Source organism: Eumetopias jubatus, unplaced genomic scaffold, assembly GCF_037043125.1.
Source record: "Eumetopias jubatus isolate StellerSeaLion01/CBP00866 unplaced genomic scaffold, mEumJub1_p1.0 scaffold_11, whole genome shotgun sequence".
NCBI classification, from domain to species: Eukaryota; Metazoa; Chordata; class Mammalia; order Carnivora; family Otariidae; genus Eumetopias; species Eumetopias jubatus.
In genome coordinates, this window is record NW_028274817.1 from 112294535 (window position 1) to 112307059 (window position 12525).

A 12525-nucleotide genomic window follows, 5' to 3' on the forward strand; every position below is an offset into this window, starting at 1 on the left:
AAAATAAAAATAAAATGGCAATGGCCACCAAATATATCTATAGATTCAAAATAATCCTTATCAAAATCCCAGCTGGCATTTTTGTAGAAGTTGACAAGCTGATTGTAAAATTCATATGGAAATGCCAGGATGCCAGAATAACTGAAACAATCTTAAAAAACAAGAACAAAGTTCAACTCACATTTCCCAGTTTCAAAACTTACTACAAAGCTGTAGTAATCAGGACAGTGTGTCACTTGCATTAGGATAGACATGCAAATCAATGGAATACAATTTAAAGTCCAGAAATAAACCCATACCTTTATGGTCAATTGACTTTTGACAAATGTGCCAAGACAATTAATTAAATGGGAGAAGAATAATCTTTCCAAATGATGGCCCTGGGACAACTGGATAGCCACATGTAAAAGAATAAAGTTAGAGCCCTACCTCACACCATACACAAAAATTAACTCAAAATAGATCAGATACCCAAATGTAAGAGCTTAATCTATAAAATTCTTAGAAGACAATATAGGAATAAATCCTCATAACTTTGGGTTAGGCAATGGCTTCTTAGATACAACACCAAAAGCACAAGCAAAAAAGAGAGAGAGAGATTGGATTTCATCAAAATTAAAAATTTTTGTGCTGCAAATAATACCATCAAGAAAGGGAAAAGATATCCCACAGAATGAGAGAGACTATCTGCAAATCATTTATCTAATAAGTGATGTGTATATAGGATAGATAAAAAATTCTTACAATACCCTAATAAAAAGAGTAAGAACTCAATTAAAAATTGAAAAAGGAGGGGCAACTTGGTGGCTCAGTTGGTTGAGGGTCTGCCTTTGGCTTGGGTCATCATCCCAGGGTCCTGGGATCGAGGCCCACATCAGGCTCCCTGCTGGGAGGGGTGTCTACTTCTCCCTCTCCTTCTGCCCCTCCCCCTGCTTGTTCTCTCTCTCAAATAAATGAATAAAATCTTTTTAAAAAAATTGAAAAATGATCTGATATAGACATTTCTCCAAAGAAGATAAGCAAATGTTCAATAAGCACATACAAAGGTCCTCAATATCACTGGTCATTAGAAAAATGCAAATCAAAACCACAGTGAGATTCTATCTCACATGCACTAAGATGGCTACAATAAAAAAGATCATAATAAGGGTTGGCAAGGATGTGGGAAAACTGGAATCCTCATACACTGCTGGTGGGAATGTAAAATCATGCAGACCCTTGGGAAAAAAAGCTAACAAGTTATTCAAAATGTTAAAAATAGAGTTACCATATAATTCAACAATTCCACCTTCAGGTATATACCCAAGAGAAATGAAAACATATGTATGTAGAAAATCTGTCCACCAACGTTCAAAACATTATCATTCATAATAGCCAAAAAGTGGAAAAAACCTGAATTTCCATCGATGGTCAGATGAATGGTCAAAGAAAATGTGAACTATTCAAGCCAAAGCAATCTTGAAAAATAAAAATAAAACTGGAGTTATCAACAATTCCAGACTTGTTATATTACAAAGCTGTAGTAATCAAAACAATATGTTACTGGCACAAAAATAGACACATAGATCAATAGAACAGAATAGAAAACCCAGAAATAAACTCACAATTATATGGTCAATTAATCTTCAACAAAGCAGGAAAGAATATGCAATGAGGAAAAGACAGTCTCTTCAACAAATGTTGTTGGGAAAACTGGACAGCTACATGCAAGGAATGAAACCACTTTCTTATACCATGCACAAAAATAAACTCAAAATGGAATAAAGACCTAAATGTGAGACTTGAAACCATAAATATCCTAGAAGAGAGCACAGGCAGTAACCTCTCTGGCACTGATAGCAACTTTTTCTAGATAGGTCCTCTGAGGCAAGGGGCACAAAAGCAAAAATAAACAATTGGGACTACATCAAAATAAAAAGCTTCTGCACAGCAAAGGGAACAATCAACAAAATTAAAACGCAACCTGCGGAATGGGAGAAGATATTTGCAAATGACATATCCGACAAAGAGTTAGTATCCAAAATATATAAAGAACGTATCAAACTCAACATCCAAAAAACAAATAATCCAATTTAAAAATGGGCAGAAGACAAGAACAGACATTTCTCCAAAGAAGACATACAGATGGCCAACAGATACATGAAAGGATGCTCATCATCACTTACCATCAGGGAAATGCAAATCAAAACCACAATGAGATATCACCTCACACCTGTCAGAATGGCTAAAATTAACAACACAGGAAGCAACAGGTGTTGGCGAGGATGTGGAGAAACAGGAACCCTCTTGCACTGTTGGTGGGAATGCAAACTGGTGCAGCCACTGTGGAAAACAGTATGGAGGGTCTTCAAAAAGTTAAAAATAGAAATACCTTTAATCCAGCAATCACACTACCAGGTATTTACCCAAAGAATACAAGAATCAAAGGGATACATGCACCCCTACGTTTATAGCAGCATTATTTACAGTAGCCAAGATGACGGAAGCAACACAGGTGTCCATCAGACGATGAACAGATAAAGAATAGTGGTGTATCTACACAATGGAATATTACTCAGCCATAAAAAATAACGAAATCTTGCCATTTGCAACAGCATGGATGGAGCTAGAGATACTATGCTAAGTGAAGTAAGTCAGAGAAAGACAAATACCATATGATTTCACTCATATGTGAAATTTAAGGAACAAAACAAATGAGCAAAGGAAGAGAGAGAAAGAGAGAGGCAAACCAAGAAAGAGACCCTTAACTATAGAGAACAAAGTGATGGTTACCAGAGGGAAGGTAGGTGGGGGGATGGATGAAATAGGTGATGGGGATTAAGGTGTGCACTTGTGATGAGCACAGGATGATGTATGGAATTGTTAAATCACTATATTGTACACCTGAAGCTAGTGTAATACTATGTGTTCACCGTACTGGAATTAAAAACTTAAAAAAATTTTTTTAATTTAAAAAAAAAAGGAAAATGTGGTCTATTCATATAATGGAATATTATTCAGCCATAAAAAGGAATGACACATTCATACACGTTACAACGTGAATGAACCTCAAAAACATTGTGCTAAGTGAAAGAAGCCAGTCACAGAAGACCACATATTGTGTGATCCCATTTACATGAAATGTCCAGAATAGGTATATTTATAGAAACAGAAAGCAGATTACTGGTTGCCTAGAGTTGTGATAGGGGGAAGTGACTGGTGACTACTAATGGGTTCAAGTTGTCTTTTTAGGATGGCAAAAATGTTTTCAAACTGGTTATGGCAATGGTTGCACAACTCTGTAAATATACTATCAGTGAATTGTATATTTTAAATTGGTCAACTTTATGGTATGTGAATTATGTCTCAACAAAACTGTTAAAATAAATTAATTTGAGATTAACTTACTAATATAATACAATATAATATAAACTTGCTGTGGAGACATTTTTCTAACAAAGATGAAAATCCAAAAGATATAATGAAATTATATATATAAATGTGATTTCATAGAACTAAAGCAAAATGAAGACACCAACAAAACATATGCAATGTAACTGTAAAAATCCTCTGTCCCTCATCTGCAAAGAACTCCTAAAGATTGATCAGAAAATTACAAACAACCCAATATAAAATGGGGGAATAATATAAATAGGAAATTCCAAGAAGAGAAAAATGCAATGTCCAAAAACATAAGATGGGCAAACTCAGCTATTAAAAAGTGCTAATTAAAACAATGAGATTTACTCATTTGATCCATCAGCTTGGCAAAAATTAAGAAGTGTGATAATATCTAAGACTAATGAGGATGTGGAAAAATTGGTATGTTGTTTTTCAGATTGTTAATTGTTAAAACTCTTCTGGAGTATCTAGCAAAACTTTAAACCATAAACCCATAAATTCCACATTTTGAAATTTTATGTAAAAAAAAGCACTAAATCTTATGGCTGTATGTATGCATGTGTGTATGTACGTATGTGTGTATGTATGCATGCACGTGTATGTATGCATGTGTGTATGCACGTGTATGTATGCATGTGCGCATATGTGTATGTATGCATGTGTGCATGTGTGTGCGTATGCATGTGTGTACGTATGCATGAGTGCATGCGTGTATGTACGTATGCGTGCATGTATGCATGCGTGTATGTACGTATGCGTGCATGTGTGTATGCATGTGTGTACGTATGTATGTAGGCATGCATGCGTGGGTATGTGTGTATGTACGTATGTATGCATGTGTGCATGTGCGTGTGTACGTGTGTATGTATGCATGTGTGTACGTGTGTATGTATGCGTGTCTGTATGCATGTGTGCATGTGTGCATGCATGCGCATGTACGCATGTGTGTATGCACGTGTGCATGTGCACGTACATATGTGTGCACGCATGTGTATGTACATATGTGTGTATGCATGCACGTGTGTATATGCGTGCATGCATGTATGTATACACACATACACAGAAGTGTTTGTCATATATAGCTTTGCTTTTAAGTGCAAAACCCTGGAACCAATCTGGATGGCCATCAGTTGAATAAGATTTAGTCACTCCATAATTGTTATGGCACATCGACTAGAAAGATTGAGTTAGGTCTATGTGTATTAACTTGGAGTAATGTTCATGATATCATCTTTAGAGAAAAGGTCAGTTGTAGCATAGAGTGTGCTGTGTATGTTGCTGACTGCCTTTCTCCTCCCTCGGGATCTGCATTTGATGAGGGAAAGGACTTTTGTCTGTTTTGTTCATTGCCATATCGTCTGTGCCTAGAACAGTGTGTGATACATAGTAGGTGCTCAAAAATTTTTAAATTTGATGAATATAATGGTTTGTCTATTTTTGTAGGAGCAAGAAGAGGGAAGAAATGTGCACTCTAGGCTATCAATTTCAGTTGCCTCTGGGGAAAAGGATTATTAAGAAGGAAAGGGAGGGGCGCCTGGGTGGCTCAGTCGGTTAAGTGACTGCCTTCAGCTCGGGTCATGGTCCCAGAGTCCTGGGACTGAGCCCTGCATGGGGCTCCTTGTTCTGCAGGAGGCCTGCTTCTCCCTCTCCCACTCCCCCTGCTTGTGTTCCCTCTCTCGCTGTTTCTCTCTGTGTCAATTAAATAAATAAATAAATAAATAAAAGAAGGAGAGGGAGAGAAGATCATTAGCATTTTCTGTATACATCTTTGTTTGGTCTCACTTGTTAACAACAAACATACTCATTTTATAATGAAAACTTCTTAAAAAGATCACGTTGAATGGAGAAAAGGAAGATAAGCTATGGATGCCATCACATGGAGAGACACTCAACTCTTGCCATTATGCACTTCTGGGTAGAGAAGAGACCAAGAGGCAAGAGCACACAGGGCTGCTTGGGGGACAGGGAGGGCTGTCGGATGTGGAACTGGGTGGATGTGCGGACCATCTTTTCTTTACATTCAATTAGAGGCTGCTCGTGGACACTGATTGCTTTACCCATTTAAAGAGACATATGAATTGAAAATTGCTCCTCTTGGTTTCAAATATGAATGTATTCACCACTTGGTGTCTGGAACTAATTCTATTGTGTTTACACCAACGAGTAACCCGTAAGTAGCTGTCTTCACTCTCGTGGCCGCTCTTAGTCACTCTGGACTGTTTCTACTTGGTCACCAGTACCAGTGTTCAGAATTCTCCTTAGAGCATACACACCTTTGGTAAAGAGGCCTCGAGCACGTTGTCCTAGTTACTTGGTACTGGAAAAATCGAGGGGTCATATCACAACACAGTTTGATGTAAGCTCCTCGATTGCTGCCTTCTTCATAATAATTAGAAGCAGAAAATACAGTAACAACCTGATTAAAGGAAAAGAAGGCCAGGTTCATGTAGAGTTAGTTCTCAAAAGGTCCTTCAATAAAAGCAGAAATAGCTCAATTCCTAAAAAAGCAAAAATCAAACAAAGTTCCAAATCCATCCAAATTATCCAAGTCTGACAGGATTTTCTGTGATTCCACTGGAGAGCAACAAGGCTTTGAAATCAGTGTCCCTGGGACTACTAACTTCCAGCCACTCATCCCCATAGTGCATAGCCTTGTAATCCTGTGTACAATTTCAGTTCCGTGTCTTAGAATTCTACTTAACGCTTGGTTTTGCAAATTCTAATTTTCCAAGTGGGTAAAGGCTTTGTTTTTTTTCCTTGTGATATTTGAGCGTTCAAAATAAAACTCCTCTACTCTCAGTCTTTTTCTTTTGCTTAAAGCTGACTGATGTAGAGGGCCTGGGGCCCTCTACAAAACCAGTCCTTTAAGGGCAGAGAAAATAGTGGCCAGAATACAGAGTGGCCAGGACCACTCTGCTGGGAAGGAACCAGCCTTGGGGCCATGGTGGGGGAGGGCAGGCTAACCCTTGTCCTTGACAGGCAACCTGGCTCAGGCCCAGTTCTTCCCTCATCAGCCTGCTACTTCAGACAAGCTATTTTCTGTTTTCTCAGTACAAAGAAACCTTAAATAATCCTTGCCTTCACTATCTCACAACGTTAGCAGGAGCCAAAAGTGAACTAATGGAGTTAAGAAAAGCGAAAGTCTTGAAATAGAAAGAGATGCCACACGATTTGGTATTCTGTTTTATTTACTGTTATTCTCTGGTAGAAAAGGGACATCCCAAGACAGCTTGGAACAAGAAACCCGTTCCTCAGCCCTCTTCCGGCCTTACCAGACACCCATGGAGGAACACAACACACTCCATTCTAGTGGCCGCAGCCAAACTGACCACAGCAGGTGACTTGCTAGAGCTCACCTACTCAGTGATTAGAAGGGAGGTGGGTTCTGTGGCTCTGTCCTGCACAGGGCAAGTACAAAAGGTGAAGGAGAGTGACCTGGATCCGTTGCTGCCTTTGATGTGCTCTGTGAGGGTAAGTACATTCTTAACAGTGCTGTACCGGAGAGTTGCATTTCGATTAGTGAAGAGGGAAGCCTGTCTGTGGGTGTACTTAGAGCTACATGTCAGAATTTCTATCTCTGGGATTCAGGAAGATCAGGGAAATAAGCCAAATATCTCTTAGGGTGAGGCACAGTGGGGCCCCTTCAAACAACCTGTGTGAACCCTGTAGTCTCCTGTTTCTGTCTACCAAAGCATGGCCTCCTGTTTTGGTCCTGGGGAAGACACCTTCCCATGGGCCTCTAGGTAAGATGCATCCTGTGAAGAAAGACTGTTTAGGGCAAGGATGTGTCATGATGTCACCAACAATGTTAGCTTACCTTCCCATCGTGGCAGATTTCATACCCTTCGGGCTTACATTCATGAGACCTAATGAGCATCTTCAACTGGTATTTATTAAGAACCTTGGAGGTAATATCTGGTCCAAAATAGCAGCCCCCTCCTCGACTTGTGTTTGGGTAACAGCCTCTTTTGCCTCTGGGATCACTCCACAGAATATCGATAACCTTTAAACAACAAACCAGATTAGGCCACTAGTTATAAGCGAGAGTCTATCTTTCTAGATTCCAACTTATTTGCCAGAAATATCAACCCAAGTTATCCCAGAGTCTGTTTCTCATTCCTCCTTCAAATTTGTTTCAGACTCATCTCCTCCATGAATCTTTTCCACACTAATTGTAATGCCCGTAGCCACTGTGGTCCCTTTCTGCTCATCCCCAATAACCAGTGCAGCCATACTTCATAATCATGAAGAATCAGCCCTTGCTTTTGTTTGTCTGTCTTTAAAAATCTCATCATGATTGTTTCACAATTGCTGAATTTACCAAGGTCTTTTCTCTCTCTCTTTTTAAAAATTTTTATTTATTTCTTTGAGTGAGAGGGAGAGAGCACAAGCACAAGGAGGCAGGGAGGGAGCAGCAGAGGGAGAGGGAGAAGCAGGCTCCCCGCTGAGCAGGGAGCCTGATGCGGGGGCTCGAGCCCAGGACCCTGGGATCATGACCTGAGCCGAAGGCAGACGCGTAACCATCTGAGCCACCCAGGTGCCCCTCAAGGTCTTTTCTCTTAAAAGAACTTCATCGTCATGTTCCAAGAAGAAAGCAGCTCCCTACAATGAACGCATATTAGAGGTTCTTAATATGTTCAAAGAGATAAGGTAGGTCTCCCAGCTGTGGCTTTGGCCCTGGTTTTTCTCCTGTAGAGCAGATAGCATGAGAAAGACTTTTTCCCACCACAAATGTAGACAAGTGTTCATCCAAGAATACTTCCTAAGTCATCTCCTCCCCTTTTTGTCCTATTGATAAGAACATTCTCAGTTCCAATGACTGGTTCCCACAATGTGTCCTCCTAAATCCACAAGTATTTCATTAGCATAACATTTCCTTTTGGGGCTGAAAGAGGAAAATGCAAGCCTACATGATGTCCAAGACTGAAGATCCAAGTTTCTAAGACTATTTTTCATTGTTCTGATCTACATATAAGGTTTCTTTATCTAAGCTCCTATAGGGGTTTAAGCAGTAGTGAGAAAAACTAGCTTTGTCACTAAAGCTGTACAGCCTCGAGAAAACTCTCTGGTCTCTGTTTCCAGATCTTTAAAATCAGGGGTTTGGGCTGGGTTACTTGTAAAGTATCTCAAAGTGCTAACAGACTATGAGTCTAAGAGTCTGTCTTTTCCACCTTTCTGTTCCGCAGGCTTGAAGGAGCACACATTTTAAGTTCTGCAGTTACTCAAGCGAGTCCAAGTCAGGTCTTAACAAGAGAACCAGAAATGGTTGTCCCAGTAAACTGGACTGTACACCGATTTATAGGTTTGGTTTTGAAGGGGAGCTAGAAATAAGTGAGGAAGAAGACAGTGAGGTGAAGAGAAGAGGAGAACTGGTAGGAGAACTCTGGAATGCTAAGCACTTGGTCAGAGCCTGTAGCAACCCTCCATCAGGCGCGAACCAGACACTTAGGGAACTTTTGATGATTGACTGCAGTGAGAGTTAAAACCACCCAAAGAAGATTCAGACCAGGATTCTCCTTTTTCCCCTACCTCACTCCCACGTTGGCACAATCCTACCCCACAAATAAATACAATGGAGCCCATTTGCCTTGCTGGTGTTTATGACAAAACAAACACTTGCCTTGTCATATCTGGCTCTTACACCATGAATTCATGTTTGGGGGTCCTGATTTGACCTTTAGTGTAATGAAGGCAGAAGCACAGAACACAAGGAATTGTGTTTTATAAGGAGGGGATTAAGTTTTAAATTCTCACATGAAATGCAAGTCATTTATAGCCAAAATTACCCCCGGAACACCTCTTAAATTACCCTCAATGCACACTATACGTGATTTGTGTATACATTCCTATACATTAATATGGATGTGTGAATATTTTATATATGTGATAATGTATCATGGGATAAATAACCTTCGTGAAAATAAAATTTTACATACTTTTCTCCTTTTTGTCGCATACATGTAGTTGAAATTTACACAAATTCAATGTATACAATGGACTCTGCTGAACTAGAAAAAGCACTGACCAAGGAGTTATTTCCTCAGGCGTCACCTGTGTCACCTTGGGCAAATCATTTAACCTATTTGAGCTTTAGTTGGCTCATCAATGAAATGAGAAAGATAAATCTAACATTCATTTTTCTTTGACTCAAAGTCAAAGGGGGTATTAGTTTAATAGAAATGAATGTCTTCAGAATTACCCATTCCATGAGTTTGCATCTCTTTTTTCTGTCTAGAACTCATTCACTTGACTTGGTTTACCCAGACTGTGGCTATAATACAGATTTGATCCTGAGGCCCTTTGTTGGTGAAACAAATTCCTCAGCAGAGACAGTCTCTTTCCTTCCAACATCCTCTCCTCTGAAATGCAAGGGCCTTGTGAGTGGTAAGTGCATGAAAGAATAGTTATTTACAACATTCCTTCCTGAAAATTTTCATACCAAAAATTGGAAAAGTTTTACTGAATGACAGTTTTTATAGGACCTGGTCAACAAAAATCTATTTGTGTCTCAGCCTTTAAACCTCCTAAATCCAGAATAAATCCAGCAAGAAGTGCCCTGTGCTTGTCTGCAGCTCTAAATAATCCAGTTCCCAAAAGTATGCTTTGAGAGAGAGTTAATAGCTCTGAAAGGTGTATCTAAATGCTTCTCTTCTAAGACACTAATACTATAGATTCACTATTCTTTTGTATTTTCCCTTGGTGATGTGTCCCCCTTCCAGCTTTTGAACATGTCGTTTAAAAAGCTGTGCTCAACCCAAACCTTCCAGCAATACCTAAACTGCTTTAGATGCCTACTCCTTGTTTATCCACTGTCTCACTGGATGAGGAGACACTAGAGCAGTTCATTTCCTTCTTGAGACCTCCTATCACTTTGAAGTCATCTTTCCCTTCGGAAAAGGAACATGGGCATTAAAGGCAGACCTGGAATCACAACCTGCTCTGTCGCGCAGTGACTAGCCAAGGGACCACGACCAAGCCGTTTCACTTTTGGGAGCCTACACAATGAGGCCCACTACCCTATTTAAAATTACAACTCTGTCCTCTACCTCCAGTTCTCCTGATACTCCTAATCTTGTTCTAGTTTTATTTTTTTTCCCATAGAACCTCTCACTTAGCATATTATGTAATTTACTTGCTTTTTGTTATATTATTATTTAACTCCTCCCCCTAGAATGTAAGCTTCATGAGGTAATAGATCTTTGGTCACTGACATTCTCAAAAGCCTAGAACAGTGACTGACACATAGCAGATGTTCAATAAATACTTATTAAATGAACGAATTAAGAGAAGGGAGTCACTCAGGAAATAAATAATTAAAATCATTGTTTAAACCTCTCTGATCTTCTTGTTGCAAGTCTGTCTGTCCTAAAGGAAGGGTATCACGCTTGTCTCTCTATGGTGACATAGCTGTGAGTACATATATCCCCCACATCTCTGTGAACATAAGATAAAACTTAAATTATAGCACTCTGCCAAGAATTTTGCACTTCTGTGAGTAGGGGACAAATAAAGAGCCTATGACCTTTATTATAACATAGCTCATAGCTATTGAGAAATAAAGTATGAAATCTGGTTTTATCTGGAAATTTCAACTCTAGCTAACTAAAGTATGCATACCCACTTTGTACCAGCAACTGAGAGAAGAAAACTAAGGGTACAACTGAAATTATTAAAATATTGGGAATGAGGGGCGCCTGGGTGGCTCAGTCATTAAGCGTCTGCCTTCGGCTCAGGTCATGATCCCAGGGTCCTGGGATTGAGTCCCACATCGGGCTCCCTGCTCTGCGGGAAGCCTGCTTCTCCCTCTCCCACTCCCCCTGCTTGGGTTCCCTCTCAAGCTGTCTCTCTCCCTCTCTCTCTCTCTCTGTCAAATAAATAAATAAATAAATAAATAAATAAATAAATAAATAAAATCTTTAAAAAAAATATTGGGAATGAGATTCTGGTCCATTTTACCCTTTCTCAGCTCTAGTCATGTACATGGAGACTGCAAGATGCCTCATCTATATTGTTGGGGTGGTGGGAAGTTTTATTACAGAATAATGACCCCCAGTCTCCTCCCTCCCACTTCTTAAGGCTCCATCTCTCTAGAATTCTAAACTTATCTAGGCTTCCAGAGGCGAGAATTTTCTTTTTGTGCAACTCCAATCTCTTTGGCATCATCCTTTTTATTCACCATCCTAGAAGTGCTTGTTCTAACCTTTGGTCTTTGGAATTTGGATGTCAGAATTTAAGGAAGCATCCTTTCCAACTTGCTATAGGTTGTCTCTTGTATTTACTTGATTTTTAAATACTTTGGACGCACAAGCCATTGATGAATTCTATTTCTCTCTCACTACCCCTTCTCCGTCCCTCTCTATCCCCTCAGCTCTCTCTTCCTCCTCATTGATAAGAGGATATTTTGACAACAGAAATCACATTTTAGTCAATATTTTCAGCAGTCAAGGTATAAGAGTACGGAGTCAAGAAATAGAGGCTTCTGAGAGCTAAGCAATTAGAAGAAGGCTGATGGTTCCATGATACTAGTACCAAGAGCAGACCAGACAGAAGTTTCACAGACAGATCAGGGAAAGGGGCAGATGAGAAGAGCCCTCCTAGGGCCAGAATAAGCCTCAAGGATTGTCATACCCTGCCCCTGCAAAGGAGACTGACTTTAATGGGATCAGATTGTGGAGCTATTTGTGAGCCCCAGAGCATTGTTAAGAACAATAGCCCAATCAGCTAGCAATTAGTGAAGGCTAACAGCTGGGTATGATACAAATAGAGGCAGATGGGCCAAAGCTTAAAGGGGAAGTCAGGGAAAGAGACAGTCAAAGAGAGCCTACCTAAAACTACAATGACTCCCAGTAGTCAGGGAAACTGTGTGCATACTCAAGGCAGCACCCTGTGAAGAGTGACATCAGAGACTGCACACTGAGAGGTCACAGACTTCACTGAACTAGTCAAGACAAGCCCTAAACAAATAAATGAGTGAAAACGCAAATAACAGCAAGCCCCAGAGGAGCATGGGAATAACTATCTAGAGTTACTACAGTATGTTACTTAAAATGCCCAGTTTTCAACAAAAAAGTTACAAGACATGCAAAGAAAAAAATACACAGGGAAAAACAAGCAGGCAATAGAAATTGCCTTTGAAGGGATTAG

At 39.8% G+C, this 12525-nt stretch overlaps 1 protein-coding gene across 1 annotated transcript in view; it reads right to left on the reverse strand.

Annotated features, from left to right (window-relative positions):
• PPEF1 (protein phosphatase with EF-hand domain 1) overlaps nucleotides 1-12525 on the reverse strand; it is a 97454-nt gene that overhangs the window by 16981 nt on the left and 67948 nt on the right. The window contains exons 11-12 of the mRNA XM_028122615.2: nucleotides 7199-7384; nucleotides 5655-5797 (exon numbers count right to left, since the gene is read on the reverse strand). Coding sequence (XP_027978416.1) covers nucleotides 5655-5797; nucleotides 7199-7384 — 329 coding nt within the window. The remainder of the gene's footprint in view (nucleotides 1-5654; nucleotides 5798-7198; nucleotides 7385-12525) is intronic.